Consider the following 22,867-nt stretch of genomic DNA (forward strand, 5'->3'; position numbering starts at 1 on the left):
TATTTGATGTTGCTCAAAAGATAAGCACTATGAAAATCCTTTTGCATTCCCCAATTTTATGGGGTAAAAAAATTACAAACTTTCATGTTTTCATTTTGAAGGCATCGAAAAAAAGCTTTCAGTAGCTCTGCTTAAAGAACTGTAATGCAGCACTTTTTTCTGCACCATTTTCCTGCACCACTCAAACATGCATATTTAGTGCATTGTTCGATTCACTTTGTCTTTTAAAGTATGGTGTAACTGAATAATAACTGACTGAAGTCCACACTTTACCCAATAGTCATGTACGTTTAAAGGGGCCCATTTACACTTTTCAGGTTTTCCCTTTGCTGTAGTGTGTTATATCGTTTTTGTGCATGTAAATGGTCTGCAAAAGCTAAAATAAGAGTAAGATAAATATAGAAAGATATAAATGAAATTGCCACCAAATACTTCATATCACATGTCCATATATGTAGATTTCAACAGTACATACTGTAGGCGCACCAAGCTGTTCTGCCAGCCACAGTGCAAGTCACTCCTTTAAGTCCCACAGCCCGGTGTAGACAGGTCTGCTACTCTACACCGACAGTTAACTCAATATAACAACATCTACCTAGCAACGACAGTGTGTGCTGTAAATGTGTGTTTTTAGGGAAGATACACACTTTCACACTTTTTAACGAAATGGTGTCTGACACCTTGTCAGGGAGTGATGCTGTCAAACAGTTGAACACACAAATTCACACACAAGAACAGTCACACATGCGCAAAAAGTGTACACTGTAGCACTAGACACCAGAACACAATAGTGCATGTGCACACTGAGGGGTGTGAATTGTTCTAAATGTTAGAGAGAAGTAGACAGACAGTGCCAGGAGGGCGGACTGACTGATGTGTGTTTGTGAATTTCCTGCTTCACTTCTTGTTTTTCTACCTCACTTTCCTCCTTATCTTCCTGATCATTGGACACTTGTTGGAATTCATCTCACCATTGTATGATATATGACCTTTTATTGTGTTTGCTATTGGCTGTGCATAATGTTGGTGATGCAGGAAGTTAGGTTAAATCTGCACTCCCTGTTGGTCACTGTGGATGAGAGTGCAATATTTCACAGAAGCAACCACAGACAAAGGCTTTGATGTTCTTAGTCTGATGCACATCAGTTGAGAAAAGCTTTTTGGAAACATCCTGTCTCTGTTCAGCCTTTTACAGCCACAAATTGAATCTAACAAAAACAAAAAAGATGGATGTCTAACAGAATTTCCTTTTTCACCGGAGAATTGGGTGCCATCATCCATCTTTCTTAAAAATGTCAAGGAGCTTAAGGACGACAACCGGTGTGAGGACTTTCAAAGCCTGTGGCCTGTCCTGGCTTAAGATTTAAAGCTTCACAGACAACAGACCCATTTATTACATTTGCTACAGTACAAGCATGACTAACTGAATGCATTGTATTCACATGACATGTGCAAATATTAGCTCTTTAGCACAGCAGCAACATATGACGGCATTTAGCCAAGTGATGGGACTAAACTGAGAATACATTGATACAGACCATTGCTCTGTCGCAATTTGCGTACTTCTGTACTTGCATTTGCTATTTTGTGCATACATCTGTTCATTATAGTATCCCATTTAAGTGTTCTCTAGAATTGTTTGGTACATGTGTTTTTCTTTTTGCAACATTTGCCTGCCAGATAAGATATTTTTAGTCAGTCAAGGAGCCAAAGATCATTTTTTGTCATCTACAAAACAGGTTTGCCCAACAAATTGCAGTTGTAGCTAGACCTACAGAAGGTTATTTTGATTAGTAATTCCAAGGTGTTGATTAGGGCCCTATCCTGTGGAGCATATGAAATTACCCTAACAAAGAAATGTAATTAGATGCTGCCAGTTTCATTCAAAACCTTATCACTCACTTCTGTGTGTGTGTGTGTGTGTGTGGTGTGTGTGTGTGTGTGTGTGTGTGTGTGTGTGTGTGTGTGTGTGTGTGTGTGTGTGTGTGTGTGTGTGTGTGCGTGCATGCGTGCGTGTGTGTGTTGGTGTGTACTCATCTTTAATGATGCACAGTGGATATCTGTTTGTGTTTGGTGCCTTTGTGTGGGGCTACGTGCAGATGCTTGTGAAAGCTTTCTATGACTCACAGTGTGCACCCCGACATCTGTGTGCAGCCTCTAGGCATGTACGTGTACTGTGTGCATCGTGACTCACATGACATACCTGTGTATCTGCTGTGTGTATGTATGTATGCATCTGTGTATGTGTGTGTGTGTGTGTGTGTGTGTGTGTGTGTGTGTGTGTGTGTGTGTGTGTGTGTGTGTGTGTGTGTGTGTGTGTGTGTGTGTGTGTGTGTGTGTGTGTGTTCCTTAGCACCTTGGAGGCCGAGACAGAGGAAAACTGGCTTTACTGGCATGGAATGAATATGTGTGATTATTCTCTGGCATTAATTTCTCCCGCTCGGTTAATCTGCTTCCGTCCATGTTTACCTGGCTGTGTATATACTGTAGTCAGATTGAAGTGTTTAGACATTTGAAGCAAAAGCCAATTAAGAAGTGATGCTTATCAGTGATGTTGGGGGCTATTTGCAATAATAGGATTCACAATAGAAGTTTGTATTAGGTAATATATGAAAGGTGGTGTTTGTGAGCTGAAATCCGTTCGTCAACAGCAATACTGGATATTAAGAAATGCTAAATTAAACAGGCCCATTTATGTCGTTTTTCCTGTAGTGTGTTATATTAATTATTTTGCATGTAAATGGTCTGCAAAGCCTAACATCCCTGTGTTCCCTCCAGAGGGAGTTTCTCTCCCACACAAGCCCCCCCAGTATTCATTGTTACATGGCCAATATGTGCAATATGTAATATAAAGCGCTTTGAGCACTTGAAAAAGCGCTCTAATAAAACATGTAATGAATTATTATTATTATTATTAGTATTACATGATAGGCTAATAGGTGGGACAAATCTAAGCATTTGACCAATCACAACAGAGCCGGCCAGCTAACCAGCAGACTGGGCTCTGGCTTCAGACAGAGGGTGAAAAGAGGTGCTGCAGCACAGGCAGTATGAGAAAAATAAAGAGCTTTCTGAACATTAAAGCATGGAGACATGTCCCAGACACTAAATACTAATATGAACCTGAAAATAAGCAGAATATGTCGACTTTAAACTCAGCTAAGATTTATCCTTTTTTTTTTTTTTTGCCTGGAAACTTATGCTTTACTGTACCTATGCTATGCTTTTTGTAAGAATCACTTTTTTTAAAATGAATGTAATGTCATTTTGGGATAAAAATACCTATTTCTTTCTCATGTTTACACGCATTTCTGGAATAATCCATGGTGTATCAATATGTTCACAGAGCAATTTGTATGTTGTTCAAGATTTCATCACTGTTGACGTTGATCCTCCCATGGAACAAATACACACATCTTGATGAAAAGCAAGCGGGAAGGAATTACTAGTAGTGCTGGTGGACAGGATTAAGATTACATTTAGATGTTTTATAAGGATTGCACTGCAGCTTTGTATAAATTGTTATGATCAAAGACCAGACTGTATTTACTTTGGTTTTAAATTAAAGCAGGAATGTCTCTTTAGCATGAGCAGGTGTTCTGTATAAAAACTGATGTTAAGTGAGTGGAACCTTTGGATATAACATGTTGTGGTTCCCTATTTTAACATTCAAATATCACAGTGTCATCTCCATAAACTTCACCTGACAACAAACAAGGTGCTTTTAAAAGTCAAAGATGCACTCTTTGTTTGCAGTCTTTGAAATGTTAAGTACAAACATGATTTGTCAACATGTTAACCTGAATAAGCACTTAAAAGGCTTGTTGGCGATTTTTTTCTCCACATCAAACTACTGTTAATTTTGAGAGCAAATGATCATAGAATACTAAACACGGTGAAAATAATTAAAAGCACATAAATAACGAGTGCACTTCTATTACTAAATGCACTTTGATGAATTGCCTTTTTTGGAAAAGTGACAGCTGTTGAGAAATACACGGAAAAATAACAAAGCTGATGTATCTGATTGTTGTTTCTCTTTCACTGTGATCTTAGAAAACACCCACTGCTCTGAAGATAAAAGGATTATTACATCTCGACGACTGTTAATGTCCTTTGAGTGAGGGGACCGCGTTGCTCTTTAATAGGAATGGGGTATTTATAAAGATATAAACATGACACAAAAATAGGGATTACAGATCAGTATTTTTATATTTAATATCTGCTGTTTGACTTTGAAACATTTTTAACCACTGAAAGGATATCTACACTGGAAAACAACATCAATTGAGTTGTTTTCATAAATGGTAGCATCAACATGCATAACATATTAGGCGCTTTTACACCGCAGTACTTTTCCCACAAAGGTTCATCAGAACTTAGTTCATGAGAACTATTTAGTTCCAGAACGCCGACACCTCCTCATCTCCACCGCTCCCATGTTTTCTTTTGTGTTGCCATAAGTTAGTCTCTCTGCGTTTGTGCGCTGGGCTAATGCTAATGCTAATAATGCTAATGCGAGGATAATAAAATGGTGGCTTCACAACACTTTTTGGGAGTTTTTCAGGCGTGGTTTGCAATCCGCCCAGCCAATCAGACATAGGAACCTTTTTCTCCCACGAAAGTCGAAAACTGACGGAAAAGGGGGTAAAAAGGTTCTCATGAAGTCATTTTAGTTCCGGATCTTTTTGGTGTGAACGCAACATTTCGGAACTATATCGGAGCTAAAGTGGGAAAAGTACTGCAGTGTGAAAGCACCTAATATTTGTATTGCTATTTAAGACATTAACTCTTGTATTTGTTTACTTTATTATAAGTATAACACAGTTTCATTAGTTCTTTTGAGAGGCTTTATCATTAATTCTCTAGAAAATAGGCATGAAGAGCCCTTAAAACACAATGTGTTTTGTTTACTAACATGTTGACCCAAAGCAATAAATAAAATCCAAGCATGAACTCAATTAAAATATGGTAGTACACAATTTTATCAACAAAAAAAGAAACCTCCGTTAATTTAAGTAAAAAATGCATTAATATGTGTTAGACCTTCGCTAAACAATATGCTAATTGGGGAGCTACACTGACTGTAAACATGAATTTCTGTGTTTAAGCTACATTAGGCATCTTTAAGTTAAAACTTATTTTTATTACACTGTCAAAAGGCAACCACGCTAAATAGTTGTTGATTTAATATTGATAAGTTGTTAGTTTATAGGCAGCTTTGAGAACATTTGTTCGGGGCTTGTTTTTATTGGATTATTCTCATAACCCATGTCATTGCTTGCATTTCAAGTTGTCATATCAGGAAAGAAAAATGTAATATGAAATATTGACGATGACTTTGGTTTTATATAAGCCATTCCTCGAAGCCAACATTCTCCCATCCACACCAATTTATTGGGAACTAATCTCAGTTTACTACAATTTGAGCTAGGGCAGCTGGAATCTTAAAAGGTTTGCTCAGGGACATTTAGATGATAGTCTGTTGATACAAATAACAAAAAAAAGGTGTGCATTTTGCATTATGTTGCTGAACAACACATTCTGTTATGGGGCGGCTGTGGCTCAGGGGGTTCAATGGTTTCAATGAATCACCAGCGTTTGCAGTCAACATGTGAAAGGGTCCTTGGGCAAACTGAATCCCAAACTGTGCCCGTAGGCATGGCCTATGGTATCTGATCTCTGTAAAAGGCTTTGTAAGTTGCTCTGGATAAAAGTGTCATCTAAATGAAAAATGTAATGTATTGATGTCTAACATAGTTCTTAGTGAGCAGAATGTGTACAGGAAGGCTACACTGACTTCCTCTGGCACATATTTGATGCATTAGAGTCCTGGCTGATGTGTTGAGCTGACCTGACAGCTACCTGACAATTATGTGTTCATGCTCAGGTTAATAGGCTGGTGTGTACAATGAGTGGACATGACATTTGTCTTTGAGGCATGTGTGTGTGTGTGTGTGTGTGTGTGTGTGTGTGTGTGTGTGTGTGTGTGTGTGTGTGTGTGTGTGTGTGTGTGTGTGTGTGCGTGCGTGCGTGCGTGCGTGTGTGTGTGTCTTCACATTCTCTTCACATTGTCTTTTGTCTCTAGGAATGGATGGACAAATGAATAGTGTGAAAGGAGAACAAAATGCATTTCACATGTGTACGTCTACAATACTGTTAGAATCACAGTAAATATGTGTGCTATACCATTTGTGTGTATAGACATTAAAGGTGCCCTATATTGCTCATTTTCAGGTTCATATTTGTATTTAGTGCCTCTACTGTGACATGCGTCCGTGCTTTAATGTTCAAAAAGCTCTGTCATTTGCTCATACCGTCTGTGTGTGTCGGAGAGAAAACTCCCTCCCACTTTGGGATTTAAGCCTTTGCAGACCATTTACATCAGGGGTGTCAAACTCAAGGCCCGGGGGCCAAATCCGGCCCGCCACTTCATTGTATGTGGCCCCACAAGAGCTTACAAAGAATATAATAAGTTTATTATAAGGTTACGTGCTGCTTTACAGGAGCACGTTGCCCATAAACTACATGTCCCACAATGCATCTCATTTTGTGAGATGCTCACTGAAGAGACTTGCAATTACTTGCCCTAGACTTCTGCTTTCAGACGTAGCTAATTATGAAGTTATTACCCTATCCGATAATAATCCAATGCAGAGGAAATATTGTAAAATAATACATTATTTTATATATATTATATATATTTATCCATGTATATTTATATAGTCTTAAAGTTACAACCGGCCCTTTGAGTGCAACCATCATTCTAATGTGGCCCGCGATGAAATTGAGTTTGACACCCCTGATTTACATGCATACAAGTCATATAACACACTACAAAACAATAAGACTTGTGGTGTGTCCAAGTAAACATGGACAATCCTTAACTGATAACCCTAATTTAGCACAATGTTCTACAATAATATGTGTACAAAACTAACAATGCAGGATGCTTTTCAGCGAAACAGTCAACATTTTAACGGTACTGCATGTATTGTGTGTGTGTGCATTATAATATGTAGTAAATGTTAAAAGTGCAGCTTTCAGTGAAACAATTAAAAACCTGAGAAGCATGATCAAAAAGAGGTATTATATCTTAATTGAAAATCCATCATGTTTTCCATTTGCATAGATTAAAATAAACTTCTATTTCATCAACAACCTTTACAAGTAAGTATGTGTGTGTGTAGGAGAAGCCGCTTCATCTGCAGGAGCAGCAGCTCTATAAAGCCATTACCGTACAAACAGCAATTAGACTCTGTGTGAACAATTGCTGTTGTGTTCCCTAATTACTGAATTACAACCAGGAGATTAACGACGGTTAAATAAAAAACAATTAAGCACAAAACAATTAAGGCTTTTTTTTTCTTCAGCCCCCAAAGCAATCGATTCTCCCCAGTCATGTTAACTCCGTATAGAAAACTTGCAGTATGTGTGTGCTCAGCCAGTGAAGGGTAGGATTTTCAGGCTGAGACGAGATGTTCCCCAGAAGCTAAATTCAGAGGGTATTAGTCATGAGATCAGAAGAAGAAGAGTGTGCCTTGAGGAGGGTGGGACAGAGATGAGATTTGGTATCATTAGAACAATGTTTTGATCCTGCTGATCAAGGATTGCTCTAATGGCTTTGTGTAATTCAATTTTATCGCAGGCAAGTTGTTGAGAGGAATGTAAAGTATCAATGAATTATTAGTAGTAGAGGCCGGGGCAAACTCTCTGTTTCGAATTAGCGGAACATGGAGCCCTCTGGAAAGGAAAGAGGAGTTTAAAATGTTGTTTTGAAGTCAATTGAACTCCTCGGGTACTTTATATGTGATACATTAATAAAGTATGTCAGTACAGCCTGTGTAGATCTCTAGCCAAAGGGCACAGTGATGAGAGCAGCTGTTGATTGGTGCAGATATGGATGTTGCAGGGATTTAACCAGCAATCCTGCAATTATAATATGTCACGCTTTCTTAAGGTTTATGACAACCCTACAAATATGATCTGTCCCTTTAGTTGCTGGATTTTCCACATTCTTCTACAGAGAGTTGCTTATTTTATCGGTCAACTTTATGATGGGCATGTAGCAAAAATGATCCTGATCATGCTGGCATGACAGCATGATCAGATAAAGATAAATAAAGAGGCCATTAAACTCTCTAAAGCAACAGAATTGGGTGAATCATTTGTGTCTCGGTATAAACTTTAGGTGGCCATTGCTCCTTCCATTTATTCTAAACAACTGCTGTTGTCATGGTCAGAAATGTTATGACTTTCTGAACGACTTTCTGTGAGCCGGACACTGAGTTGTTGGAATAGTTCAAGCTCCCTTGAACTGTCTGGTTATAGGTTGGATCAAAATATTGTGTACAGTTGGCTGTTACATTATTTGAGTATATGTTGACTCACCGTCCTCCTCTGTATGTTTGACTATCTCCTCGCTCTCCTTGCTGCCCTCGGGGTTGGCCAGCACCAGCCTCAGTCTGACCTCCACAAAAGGCCGGAGCCCCCTCAGAGTGTAATGTGACGATGTCTGGATCAACTCCTCTGCTGAAAACTCCTGCTGGTTGAACACATACTGGTACTGCACCTGGGGAGCAGAGGCAGACAGGACCTTTATTCCACTGGGAGTTGCTTAGAGACAATGATTACAAAGGCAGAGCTGCCCTCACTTGATGTACTAAACTCTGGAAAGCTCTGATGAAACAAGAACACTTAGAACATTAAGAAACAAGAACCAGAGCACATTGTGATTTTAATATTCAGGCTTAATGATTATTACAGATCACAAGTGAACCTGAGGCAGTGGTGCTTCAAGAGTCTGAATACAGACAATGTATTCAAATGTATTAGCATTTGTAAGGTTACTGGCTCCTTCAATACTTTAATATGTTCACTTGACGACCAGGAAGTAAACATAGAAAGGTTTTCCCTCTACAGAAATGCACCGCTAAGCTAAAGACGGACTTGCGTTGGCGTTATGACGTTCAGTAGTTTCATTCACTCACTTATTAGGAACAATCACTTTTGATGTATTTGATGTCGTAGAACCAAACGTGAACATCTTGTAGGCTTGTGTTAACCATAGATCTTATTTCAAGTTCAAAATACAGTTGACTTCGAGACGAGGGAACTGGAAGAAGTAAAATACTAAATCATTTCTGGTTTTAGGACTCACTTCTGCACCAGTCTATAGTTATACAACTTTTGTTCTACTAAGATATTCTTTGTTGTTGTACGTCAGTGAACTTTAAAAGTTGTAATATATAATTAATCTAATGCACTTGCCGAAATGTATTTAAATGTTTCAAGTAAATGGGTAATACTGTATGTGCCACCAATTTGTACTGTTCACCTAATGCTCTCATGGTGGCGACACATGAATGTACACTAAACGAAACCTGCACTTCTGAGTTCATAGTCGCGGCACAGATTGTGCGTAGTGGTGCGTACCGTCAGATTGTAGCTGTGGCAGCGTGTCACTGCATACCCAAACGTCTCCCACTGTATAGTCAGCTGCCGGGCTCTGACATCCACCACGTTGACAGTTTGGGGACCATGGACCGGATCTGGAGGGGAAATGAACAGAGACAAAAAGTGTATTATTGGTCTGAGGAGGAAGCTTGATTCAAGAAGACACTGCTGAGCCACTGATTCCACTGAACCATCTCATGAGGAAACACATTGGGAAGAAACCAAATAATGATCAGTCAAAGATTTTCGAGGCTTTTACCTTTGAACTTTTAATTACATTCTAAAGAGGATTTCCTCTACATTGATTAAAGTACACAGCAATCCCTCTGTAAATCAATTGTTCAACATAACTTGTACTGTATGTGTTGGCTTATTTCTATCCATACATGTGCTTTATTCAAAATACACCATTCATTTTTTGTATTAATAAAGAGATCAAATAAATTCCTTATCCTAAGCCTTGAATCAGAAAGCAGTGCTTTATAAGTAAAAATAAAAAGGGTTATAATAAAATAAATACAAATAATAATAACAGATCTACAGTTAGATCGATGGTCTCTTCAGCAGTATGATAGAATAATTCCCATTATCATAGTTGATTCGGTGCCATGCTCAGGGTCACTCTGAGTTTATCACGAACGTTCCTTTATAGATCTGCAGACATTTGGAGTAGTTATTACTGCCTTTCCCATATGTCACTCACTCACACACACACAGCAGCTTAAACCTACACACACACACACACACACACACACACACACACACACACACACACACACACACACACACACACACACACACACACACACACACACACCACACACACACACACACACACACACACACACACACACACACACACACACACACACACACACACACACACACACACACAGCATTGATCCAGCCATATGTTGGGCTCTCATCCCCAGGTTTGTGTACCACGACTGGCTGCACACTAATAAGCGTGTTCAAACCAATCCCTCTGTCTTCCTAATTAGATTCTATCTGCTTCCGAAGGCAACCAAAACAGGTCACTGCATAATTACAGAAACTATCTAAGCTGTATTTTTCCGCTAAAAATGACAACTTTACTCACAGTGTGTTTGATCAGCAAAATAATAAGAGAACAGACACAGGAGAAAAGAGTGTGGGCATTGAAGTAAAAACTCATTCAGTATAACTAATGATGGTTGGAAGAACAACTAATGAATTTGTGACATTCCAGGGGATTCTGTTGTTCCCAAGAACAGGACACTGGCAGGATTTTCCTATAAAGTTTCAAATGTAAGGTTTGAAAACTCATAAAACCTTTACAGGCAATCTCTGGAGATAGATAACTTATTTTCCAGTTTATTCTTAATTTTTGTTTAAAGACAAATTAACCCGCTTAAGAGTGCTTGCAGGATATGTAATTCATTCCAATTGTTAGGATGACCTTTTTACCCCTAAACGTCATAATATAGTCAAGTTTTGATACCATAATACTGTCTCTTTTTAAATTCTCCAAAATCAATCCATCCATCCATTTGTCCAAAAATAAAATTATTTTTTAAAAACAAACCTCAAAAAGGCCTCAAAAAGGTTTGAGGCCTAATTAGGAGGGATCCATTTCATTAATTTAAAAGAAGACTTAAGCCTTTCCTCAAAATCACAAGATTTGTATGAAGATCGTTGAGCGCATTATGAGATTGTTCAAACAAGCTACTTACTTTAAATATAAGATCAGCCTTATGAGACAAGATTAGATTATGGATTAGCCATTTTAGAGGCCATCTTAGAGGCCATTTTATAGGCCATCTTAGAGGCCATCTTATAGGCCATCTTAGACGAAAGACAAGGCTGTTTGTTAGCGTTCTTGCAAATGTGTGTGTGTAATTGAGGGATGTGAGTTTGGGGGCAGTCTTTAGGCTCCCTGGGGTGCTTTATGGTTTAAAGAGTCTATCTCTGTACTTAAAAGGCCAAAGCTTCTAAAGTAATATGGCACTCCTGGATAAGACCGTGGCAGACTGACAGTTGGCAGCCAGGGAAGCTGCAGGGGGGGGACTAATTTACCCAACGTATGACCCAATCTTCAGGTCAGCACAGCAGGCAATATGCTTTCACACAGCTCACATACTGTCCTCAGAAAAGACAAGTCTACTCCCGACTGAGACTGAGGCAGATGGGCTGACTGGCTGCTGTATTTTCATTCTATTAGGGAAAGTGGTCATGTCGTCAAACTACCAATTATGACAAACAATTCTTAAAATGTCCTCTTAGGTAATATAATTACTTGTCTGTCTGTTTTTCTGGCGGGAAACCCTGACCCTAACCCTTAATCCCATTTCACAAACCTCGTAATGGATTAAACAAAAATCTGGGGGGCAGATAAACATTGAGATACTAAGGCATTGAAATCAAGTGCATGCTGGGTTACAGTGCTTCCCAGTGCCCCCAAACCCTCATAACTGAACCTTGTGGTAAGAAAATGGAATCTATGAACAGCAATGGCATATTTAGTATGGTGGATGCCTTTATAGACAGCCTGATCATCCATTGGTCGGCAAAAACTCAGGCCTTTGTTTTCAGAGTCAAACCCCTGTAAAGAACAAATGTGGACTAACTTGTTATTATGCATGCTTTTAACAGATCAAGTGATGTACCTATAATGAACGCACACACTGTTAATCCTCAAATTACGGAGACATAATCACTCATCACTGTGCCGGAGAGAACAAATTAAAATAAGCAATTTTCCCCAAGAATGGCAATAAATCAAAGTTCCTCTCACTAAAATACCTCTTTCGCAAAGACTCTAACCATGTTAGCTAAATCTAATCTTTACACAGAGTTCTGGAGATTAACCGGCCAACAAACAACAAATATCAGCCAAACAAATCCCTATCTCCAACCATAACTACCGCCTACTTAATCTGATGGTTGTTCAACTAGGTGTGAGGAGGATAATCTTTAATAATACCAAATGCAATAATCTGGTCAGGGCTCAGTTGGACCTCCTCTAAACAGATTGCTAATTTTCGTTTGGGAAAACCATGGTGGGTGAAGGAGCTAGATTCAACAAAATGAAAATGAAAAACAGTGGTCAGATATTACACCAGTGTCACTTTAATATCTATCTGGATGGGAGAAAAATGGATAAGGAGATTGGTAACTGGGTAGACTTACAGTGCATACAAAACAATACATCAATGGACAGATGGAAGGAAAAGAGGTCAGTTTTGTATGCATGGAGGAAGAACAATCAAAGCTCCACAGGGACATAGCCCAGCACTGGGCGAGGCTTGCACCCTCATTAATCAGAATGGGTCAAGAGTTGGCGTGTTAGCTATCACACACTGTGAAAGGGCAGTTCAGATGGCACAGCTGGCGCACAATGTGACACAGCCAGAGCGTGAGGCATGTTGCAGCCAGACGTGGCCTGCCTCTAGCTATGGAGGACCAGGGGATACAAGTGGCCCTTGATATGCCCATTAAAATGACAACAGAGGCTACTGCTGGCCAGTGGCTTGTAGCCTACAAAACAACATGAACTATGAATAGAACTTGACGCCATGTTTTCTGTGGTGTGTGAAATGTAAGAAACAAGCATTAGATGTCTTTAAATAGATTGTATATCCTGAGTATCTTCTGAAAGAATGATATCGGCAGCATACAAAGAAATGCTGTGTTAACCATTCATCTTCACTCCTTTATTACTTGTGTTATCTCGCACACATGACGCCAGTGGTTCAATGACCATAGCAAAAAGCAAAGGTGACAGTGGACACCCCTGTCTTGTTCCCCTTGTTAATGAAAACACATCAGAGGAGCTGCCATTAGTGATGACAGCTGCTTTAGAATTTTGATGAATTGATTTGACCCACTCTATGAACCTAGAGCCCATATTAAATCTATTAATATGCAACAGAAAATTCCACTCTGCCCCGTCATAAGCCTTCTCGGTATCTAAAGAAAGAAGCAGAGAAAGCCTCCGACAGGTGTCCAAAAGTCTCCTTATATTGTCAGAAGAGTTTCTGCCCTTTACAAAACCTGAGGTAAGATAGTTTCCAGTCGTTTTGCTAATAATTGAGTGATAACCTTATAATCGTGAACCAGGAGACTTATGAAGAACAGTCCAAGGGGTCTTTCCCGTCTTTATGTAGTACAGTAATATATGCAAGATTCATTGACCATCTGGGCCTGTTTTATTTATAGGCATAGATTTGTTTGCAGCCAAAACTTCTACTACTGTAAATGGTTTGGATAATGTAGGTAAATGAATGACCTCAACAAACTAACTCATCCATGACGGATGAGTTAGTTTGTGTCAGAACGATACTATCACCAGATTTTCCTAAAATAAAGAGCAGAGCGCACGAAAAATGTGTTTTTGGACAAAGGACTGCTATGGAAATATCTGGTTTAACGCATAAACTGCAGAGTCTTTAACGGAGCTGATCTCAAAAAAAGATAATACCTATGGTTAAAAGTATTATAACAAAATCCTAGACTTTTAGCACTGGGATTGAGTTTTCTACAACTCATGGCTGAACTCTCTGTGATCACACAATGTCTGCTAACAAGCCAACGTGCCGTGGATAGTACAGGCTCTCTGCTGATTTGACCTGAGGTAGATATACAGTTGTTTTGCCTGCCTTTGAAAGTACTTAAGGGCCTATTGGATGTTTTGGCAGGTAGATATCTAGTTCAGACGAGAGCCTAGTGAAGCATTGTGTTTTGGGATGCTTTCCTGAATCTGATGAATGAGCAGCAGAAATGGAGCCATTAATCCAAAGACTTTAGGGAGCCGTTCCGGAGAGAAAGAGAGGAGGGGAGGAAATCAATCTTGCTGCCTTCCTACGCTCCCCATCCTCCTCTATGTTGCTCTTCTGTTTCTCCTGTTATTGTCTCGTTCTTTCACCATCTTCTTGTTCGTATGTCTTCTTTCACAGTCATTCATTGTTTATTTCAAATGTATTTTCCAGTCTTTGGGCCTTTTTTTCATAATGTCTAGGCTGTTTTTCTGTTTCACTATTTCTGTCATCAGCTCTTTATTCCTCCTAGCCTTTTACAGTTTGCTTCTTGTGCTCTTTATCTAATACCACCATCCCATGCACTCAATTACCTCCCATCCACAGAGCCACTATTGCAGGGATGTGCTCTTCTAAGACAAATTCACATTTATTTGTGGGGAAAATTGAATATGTTGGCTGTGTTTAACAAATTAGAAAAACTCCTCTGGCATTTTGACAATCCCTTACTCACCAAGGATTTTCCTTGTCTAGAAAAAAGGTTTAAATTGCCACCAATGATGATTAGAGAACCTTTTGTATAAAATGCTCAGATCCTTTACCAGGAGGAAGTTGGTCTGCAATCTGATCTGTATTTTGTATAGCTTTTACAAAAGGTATGAGATAAATATGGGACTTTGTGAAAGGGTAATGATTCATAACCACACCCTCAATGTATTCTTCTAGCAAACATGTTATACACACTCTATATTAATAGCAAAATGCAAGAGGAATAGTGATTGGTACTAAAAGTATATTTTTCCAGTAAATTAGTTAGATGTATAATAGGGCTGCACGTTTTGGGGAAATAATTTAATTGCGATTTTTCTGACAGATATTGCGATTCGATTTGCGATTTTGTTTTTAAGCGACCCAACGGAGGTTTATTGTAAAATGCGGCCATATCTCCGACTAGGAAGGTCGTATCAACGTGCTCCCGTCTCTAGCACCCCCGCAGCCCGAGCTACGAGTGAAAGAACTAAACTTACATGAAACTTCCGTTGGGTTGCTTTAACCTGTTAAGCCCTGAGCCTGTTTTTCAGGTCTCAGGCTCAAAAATGACATTCCCAGAACAAATGACCATATCTTCCCTTCTAAAAGGGTTAAATTAATAATCTTTTTTCTCAAAGTAATGATAAACCTGTGAGTTGGATGTAGAAAAGTCAGAATCAATATAGATGTTTTTTAAATGTTAGCATTTTTAGCTACCTAGCGTCACCTGTTTTGATGTCCGTTTTTGCTTATAACGTCGCAAATACGTATAATTCAGTGGTAATGTCGGTGTCAATCGATTCTGTGTCACCTCACGATGTGAAACGATGTGTTGGATGTGGTGAAAAGATAAATAATAAGGTTTTGTGAGTGATTTTCGGTGCAGTAAGGTGTTAGCATTTTTCGCTCGTTGCTAATTCAGAGGCTCAGTGTTAGCATTGTGGGTTTTCTTTTGAAAAAAAAATAAAAAAGATCAGTTAGATGAGTTTCTCCCCGTTACATGGATATAAAATATTCATAGTTTTATTAAATGAACATGCCCTCAGACACTGTTTCCTGCAAGATGTTGCGGCAGTGCCCCGGTACCGCGGTCTCTCGGGCTTAACAGGTTAAAGTCAAGCTTCAGTTTAAGATTCACCCTGTAATAGATGTAAAACATGTGATGGAGCATTACTAACCTGACTCAGATGGTTTGTTTCACCAAACCATCTAGGAAAGCTCCATTTGAAGCCATTTGGAAAGGGCAGGCACTTTCAAAAATACTTGGCAGGTGATTGGATCAATCTGTCTATCACCTTCTATCATGGGCCACTTCTGATTGGTTAACAATGGCTGGTACATGTGGAGCACAGCACTTCTGATTGGTGTGGATGACTGACACACAAGAAAAAAAAAAAAAAAATGCGATTTTGTAATTGCATCAGTTCAAATCGCGATTTCAATTTAAAATCGATTAATCGTTCAGCTCTAATGTATAATGAACAAGAGTGCATGGTTATGACAAATGCACTATGTTTAAACATGTCTTGGTTTCATTGGGAATGAACAGTGTTAAATCAGGAGGTTCATAGAGAACCGCAGTGACGCGTCCTAAAACCCGGAAGTAAACTCCTTCCGGTTCCTTCGTCAAAAACGCAATGCAATTTCTCCATAGGAGTTTGGAAAATAGTTTGAAATAAGGTCTGTGGTGGACACACATTTAAGAGACGGATCACGTTTTGTTCAGCCGGATAATATCCACATGTCTACCCTACTTTTATAATTTTCGAATCATAAATCTAGTCGCCAGAAGCAAAATGCTAACGTTATGCTATAAACGAACTACAGCAGGGTCGCTGCTTCAACGTCACGCCAACTTAAGATCCATATTCAAACATACAGATTCTAAATGGTACAAGTTGAAGCGTTTGTTTGAACAGTTTGCAGGAGGCAGGCACTTGCTTTCAAGCAGAACAGGGCAAACAAACTTAGCGGGAGTGTTTTACGTGTTTTACGTGTTCGGTGTAATGACGTAAAACGGCCTATACAACTTCTGTAGTCCTATTCAGCCACTTGTTAACAACCATCGTTTTTCAGACACGTAAACTCTTCAAAAATCACCAGCGGGGTCACTGCTGATGTATTTAATGTCGTAGAACAAAACGTGATCCGTCTCTTCAATTTGTGTCAAACACAGACCTTATTTCGAGCTATTTTCCTAAATCCTATGGAGAAATTGCATTGCTTTTTGTCAAAGGAACCGGACGTGGTAAAAATGCTAACTTACTTCCGGGTTTTAGGACGCGTCACTGCGGTTCTCTATTATTCTCCAATATAAGTGTAGTTTCCAGTCAACTGGGCAGGGCAGTACAACCAAAGGCTTAGCCCCCGGAACATATTTGGATGTTCTTTGGTAAGAAGCTGATTTATCATATTGTACTTAGATATTTTACATAAATAACCTCCTGGGATCTCAATTACATTTAAAATGTAATTTAATTATTTTTTTAATGTGTATATTACCATGTTTATATGTTTCTGGTCCTGTATTAAATTGTTCTATTGTAGAGTATTCAAATGTATTCTGTATATTTTATATTGTGTATTCTTTAGGTACTCTAATGTTTCGATTTCAGTGTTTTAAACAGCAAGCCAATCACACAGCTGATGCTGACAGCCCCGCTCCTGCCGCTCGCTTGCGGCAGACCACGCTTGAAAGTTTGCTGGGGAGACGCCTGGACAACAACAGCGATAGCTAAATGGGTGGCTACAGCTTAACATTGTGGAAGACGAGGGGCTGCGTTAGATCATTCGGATCGCATCCAACGTGTTGACTGCACATCACAGCGCATTATTTTGACCCACAGTGGGAACTTCAGTCTCATGCTTTGACTGTTATGAAGACAGAGGAGCGGCATTTCGCCGACAACTGTAAACAGGCTTGTCTGTTTGAGCAACTGGCTCAGTAACAAGAAGTACACAGGGTTGGGAGAGAGTGTAAGAGAGAGAGAGAGGTTCCAGGTTGTTGTATTGAAGATATATTCAGGAGAATATTTGTCATTGTTCCAATGATAATAAACAAACATTTGCATAAAGCATATTTGTGCACTCATATGTTGATAAGAGTATTAAAAACTTGAAACATATTCCTCTAAGGTACATTTAGAACAGATACAAAATGTGCGATTAATTTGCGATTAATCGCGATTAACTATGGACATCATGCGATTAATCGTGATTAAATATTTGTAATCGACTGACAGCCCTAGTTTTCCACTGTGGATATGTACATATTTGCTGTTAACGTTTAGTTTTTTTTAGTTTCTATTTGTAATTAATTATATTGTAAAATATTTCTAATTCATGTGCGATGATTTTGAACATGCTGGGATACAACATTTCCCAAACTTTGTATGAAATCCTTAGTTATTTGTGATTATTGTTCCTACAATGGCCTATAACCCTCAAATTAAACAGAGGAACTTTTGAAATGAGGAGGTTGAAAGGAAAATATGCAGAAATGATGACAGGGTATTTTTGTATACAGAATACTGCAACAAGATAGTCAAGAGCTATAATATCACTCCACCTTTTTTGTAAGAGTGTGACAAAAATAGTAGGTGCTCTACAATATGCCCTCATTGCTCTCGGACACATGACTTTAGATATTCATGCCGGTCTTGCAATTGTTCTCTTTCTCTATTGGCTTTCATTCCGCCTCTGTTCTCAGTTTCTGACATTCTGTGTTTTTGATTCTTTCTCTTTCTCAATTTACAAAGGCCTAAAAGGCAAACAAAACAAAAAACATGAAAAATAAGCGTAGGTGTCAGAAAGAACACACGGAGAGCTTCCCTCTGGGAGAAACACGGCCGGGACAATGTTATGTACGAGGCTATGTGTGTGTGTGTGTGTGTGTGTGTGTGTGTGTGTGTGTGTGTGTGTGTGTGTGTGTGTGTGTGTGTGTGTGTGTGTGGTGTGTGTGTGTGTGTCTGTGTGTGTCTGTGTGTGTGTGTGTGTGTGTGTGTGTGTGTGTGTGTGTGTCTGTGTGTGTGTGTGTGTGTGCGTGTGTGTGTGTGTGTGTGTGTGTGTGTACGAAGGGGGAACTTACACATCATCAACACTACACTGGCCAAAGGCTAGAAATACAATTAATACTAGATATACGAACAGCTCCAACAACAAACACACACACACACACACACCCCTGAGGCTTGTGTAGCTTCAGCATTAGCTGTGTGACCCTTGATTTGTTGCAGAGGTTGCACTTTTAATCTGATTCATCACACCCAAGAAATAACAGCCCAACCTCTACCTGAAACACATAGTGAGTGTGTGTGTGTGTGTGTGTGTATGTGTATGTGTATGTGTATGTGTGTGTGTGTGTGTGTGTGTGTGTGTGTGTGTGTGTGTGTGTGTGTGTGTGTGTGTGTGTGTGTGTGTTTGTGTGTGTGTGTGTGTGTGTGTGTGTGTGTGTGTGTAAAGTCTGATGAAAACCATAATTGAGGCTTTTTCCCTCGTGGGATTAATGTGTGTGTGTATCGGTGCCCGTGTGTGTGTTTGTGTGAAACTGCACTATCCAAACTAAAGTACCTCTAAACATGAATGAATCTGAAAATATTAAATAATATTAACACACATTCCCCACTTCAAAGCACTGAGCATCCTTAGATTCACCTCATTAATCAAATGAAAAGTCAAGTATGTAATATTTAATCACTGATCAACACCCTCACCAAATGATTAGCCTCTTAGTTATGACAGCTAAAAAACGTTTCATTAAATTGCTTCAGTACACACACACACAACCAGAAGTTGTTATTTTCAGAGTAGACATTCATGTTTTCCTTAATCTATTCATTTGCAAACAGATGTAACAATTAAGTGCACAGAAACTCAGAAACAACTACAGTGAACAACAACTGAAACTCCTCCGCTACACAGACAGAAGCAGCAGCCGACACGGCGACGCCCTGTAGCTTCATGACTTGGATCAATTGGATTAAATCGGGTGGTGGCAGATGTCTTTTAGTGGATTTTAATTATGTCTCCCTGCATGGAACTGGCGACTGAGTTTAAACCATCACTCACAGCAACTGACTTGATGGCATAATCATTTTACCTCTAGAACAAAACCAAAGCCTGTTTTTACCAAAGATGTTTGTAATGTCTAACTTTTAAAGACTCCACTTGTTTTCAACCTTTAATACTAAGTGCTCTTCTACTGTGGTTGTGCTGCGGTTTCACCCTGTACCTTAGGAACAGCCATAGTCATTCAAAGAAATCTAGCATCATTTTTTGAGTTTTTTTTCCTTTAAGGAGCGGTTTGTATGTGATTGGTCAGTTAGGGTTGGCGCATGGAGATTATTACTTTTTATGCTTACTTATCTTGTTTCAAACTATAAAAACAATACATATTACCATGTCTTTGAAATAGAGCATAAACAGCTTTCATGGAAATGCATTTACAAAAAATATGAAAACCATATTGCCCAGCACTACTTCAAGCCCCTTCCCATTCCGTTCAATGCTTATATTAGCAACAAAATGAATTCCTTCCAGTTTTAAAGTCACTATTCTACAGATAACCTGACCTCTAACTTTCCTAATGTGGGCTAAGTGAGAACACAATGCTTTATTGATCTCTACAAGGCTCAATAAAGCATCACATCATGCTACACGGTGTAGAATAATTGCTGTGCTGCGACATCCTCCATGTTGTTACACTTCTGCAGAATGGATAGGCTGAATGTATATTGTGATATCATAAGCTACAAGAATAATGCTCTGAGCCAGAACCCATGCTGTAATGCTATTCAAAATGGAGAGGAAAGGAAATCTATTTCAAATCCTGCTTTATTAATACCACTGCTGCCTCCAGGCAGGGAAGGGACAATTGAGTTGTAGCAATTTGCAGAATAAGGGGGCCAAAGCAGGGAGGGAGGAGAGGCATATGGGGAAAGAAGGGACGGAGTGTAGAGTAGAGAGAAATGAATACGAGCAGACACAGATGCACAAAGAGGGACGGAGGGAGAATAATGTACTTAGACATACAATTAAATATGACAGCGGGAATAGATAAGAGTGATATAAGGTCAGAAACATTGCTGATGAAAGAAATTAAAATGGAAGAAAAGAAAAAGAGACAGAAAGTGACAGAGATGAATATAAAGACACTGAGAGCTTTAGGGGAAGAAAGGGAGATTTAAAGCTTCGATATAATGAGCCAATTGATGGTGAGGCCCGGGGTTAAGCACCTGAAGACAGCCAGTAATTGGCTGAGAATGACAGAGTGACAGACATGGAGATATAGGCTGCAACCTGGAAGGAAAGAGAGGGACGGAGACGGAGGGAGGTACTGAACGTATTCATCTTCAGACTAAAATGTCATTGTGGCTGGGAATGCGGAGGAAAAGAAGGGAGATGCTTAAGGGTGTAGAAGAAAAGCACAAAGCTGCTCGTTACAATAATGCCACTCCGTCAATTATACGTGTAACAGTCAGATTCCATTATAAAAGAAATGCCTTTTCCTTCAAAACTCCTCAAGAGATGTTCATCATGTGGTGTGATGATACCTCCAGTGGGTTTTGTGTTATGAATTATCTTTGAGGATGGGGGATCTTTTTGAAAGCTTTTCCTTTTGGTCACTCAGGCAAGATCCCCCTCAGGGCTTTTCAGAGCTGAGGTTTGAAAGGAATAGATATGGATTTGCTGTTTCAAAGAGTTTCTGAAATGTTGACATGTGGGAGAGGAACACAGGGATTCTAGCTTTTGCCGACCATTTAAATGCACAAACACCAATATACCGCATTCCGCTTTAAAACTGTTGGAAGTACCAATATCTGAGTGATCATACTAGTTGACTGAACTTACTCAAAAAAAGCCGTTGACACCATTGGTCAGATCATCATTGGATATGAAAGTGTGTGTTTCAGTTGAGTGAAACAGGATTTGAAAGTCCTTCTCCACCGATCATTAAAACATGTGTCACAATCAAATAACAGCAACTGCACCAATTTAGCAATGGCTCCTAGACTTCCACATTTCACGGCAATTGGAGGCAAAGTTATGTCAATTGGACGTCTTCCATTTCTCTTCATTAAGCTGAAGAGGTTTCTGTGACATTCATTATTGTATATCTGTAAGGCATGCTTTATGACTTAAATGACACATTCAGAATGAAACGCGCAGATGTGTGCCGACAGCGTAAGAATACGGCATCCAATTATTCTTCTAATTCGGATCCTCTTGGGTCATGTGATGACACACTGTCATGCCCCAGCACTTCACCTGATGTCCCCTGCCCACACACCTGCTCCCCCTTACCTTATCCGTTTCTATATATATATATGTGCAACTCCCATTCTTAGAATATCAGCGATATAAAGACAACCTATGTGTGCTTATAAATCTGTGTCAGTCTACCAGACCATCACAAACCTTGTGTCAGTATCTAAACTAAAAGGGTCTCAGAATCAATCATACTAAAAGGGTCTCAGAATCAATCATTGGTACACCAATTAGTCATAAATAAAATCCTCTAAAGTTGTCATTCTAATTGCCACTAAATGGCTGATTTAACTGGATTTTCAATCTCATTATTACAGGAAAGTTGATATTTTTAAATACATGGCAGGTTGAGCGAAAAGAAAAAGGTGAGAAAAGCCTCACAGTGTTTATTTATTTAGTTTCTCTGTCCGCCTGCTGATAGAAGATCATTTCTTTGCCTTTGTGAGGAGATGCCTCTTTCCAAATGTCACAACACTGCCCTCACATCGAGCGAGTGTCTTGCCAAGCTCCTACTGTGTCTTTGTCTGCATGAATATATCCTAAGTGTGGTGTGTTTGTTCCTATACACCTGTGTAAATGTGTGTGAGGTCATATACGTATGTTTAAGGCGCTACAAAACCACTTTGATGTATGAGTCTTTTGTTTCTGACAGTGTGTTAAAGTGCTACGTTTTGTCTTGTGGGGGAGTATTGACTGGCAGACCATGAACATGGCTTCCCTGTATTTGGAACAAAGACAGCAGAATGGGATTTATTGAATCCTGTCTGTCTTCAAGAAAGACAGAGGCAGAAGTTTGGATGGAGAACGAAAAGGAGCTTGTAACCCCATAATAAGTTTTCGAGACAAACATGTTAAAGAGGCCCTGTAATGCTTTTTGGGTT

At 39.3% G+C, this 22,867-nt stretch overlaps 1 protein-coding gene across 1 annotated transcript in view; it reads right to left on the reverse strand.

Moving 5' to 3' along the window:
- ptprt (protein tyrosine phosphatase receptor type T) overlaps window positions 1-22,867 on the reverse strand; it is a 350,127-nt gene that overhangs the window by 188,230 nt on the left and 139,030 nt on the right. The window contains exons 9-10 of the mRNA XM_034149943.1: window positions 9,436-9,551; window positions 8,392-8,572 (exon numbers count right to left, since the gene is read on the reverse strand). Of these exons, the coding sequence (XP_034005834.1) occupies window positions 8,392-8,572; window positions 9,436-9,551 (297 nt within the window). The remainder of the gene's footprint in view (window positions 1-8,391; window positions 8,573-9,435; window positions 9,552-22,867) is intronic.

Source organism: Trematomus bernacchii, unplaced genomic scaffold (assembly GCF_902827165.1).
Source record: "Trematomus bernacchii unplaced genomic scaffold, fTreBer1.1, whole genome shotgun sequence".
Taxonomy (NCBI): Eukaryota; Metazoa; Chordata; class Actinopteri; order Perciformes; family Nototheniidae; genus Trematomus; species Trematomus bernacchii.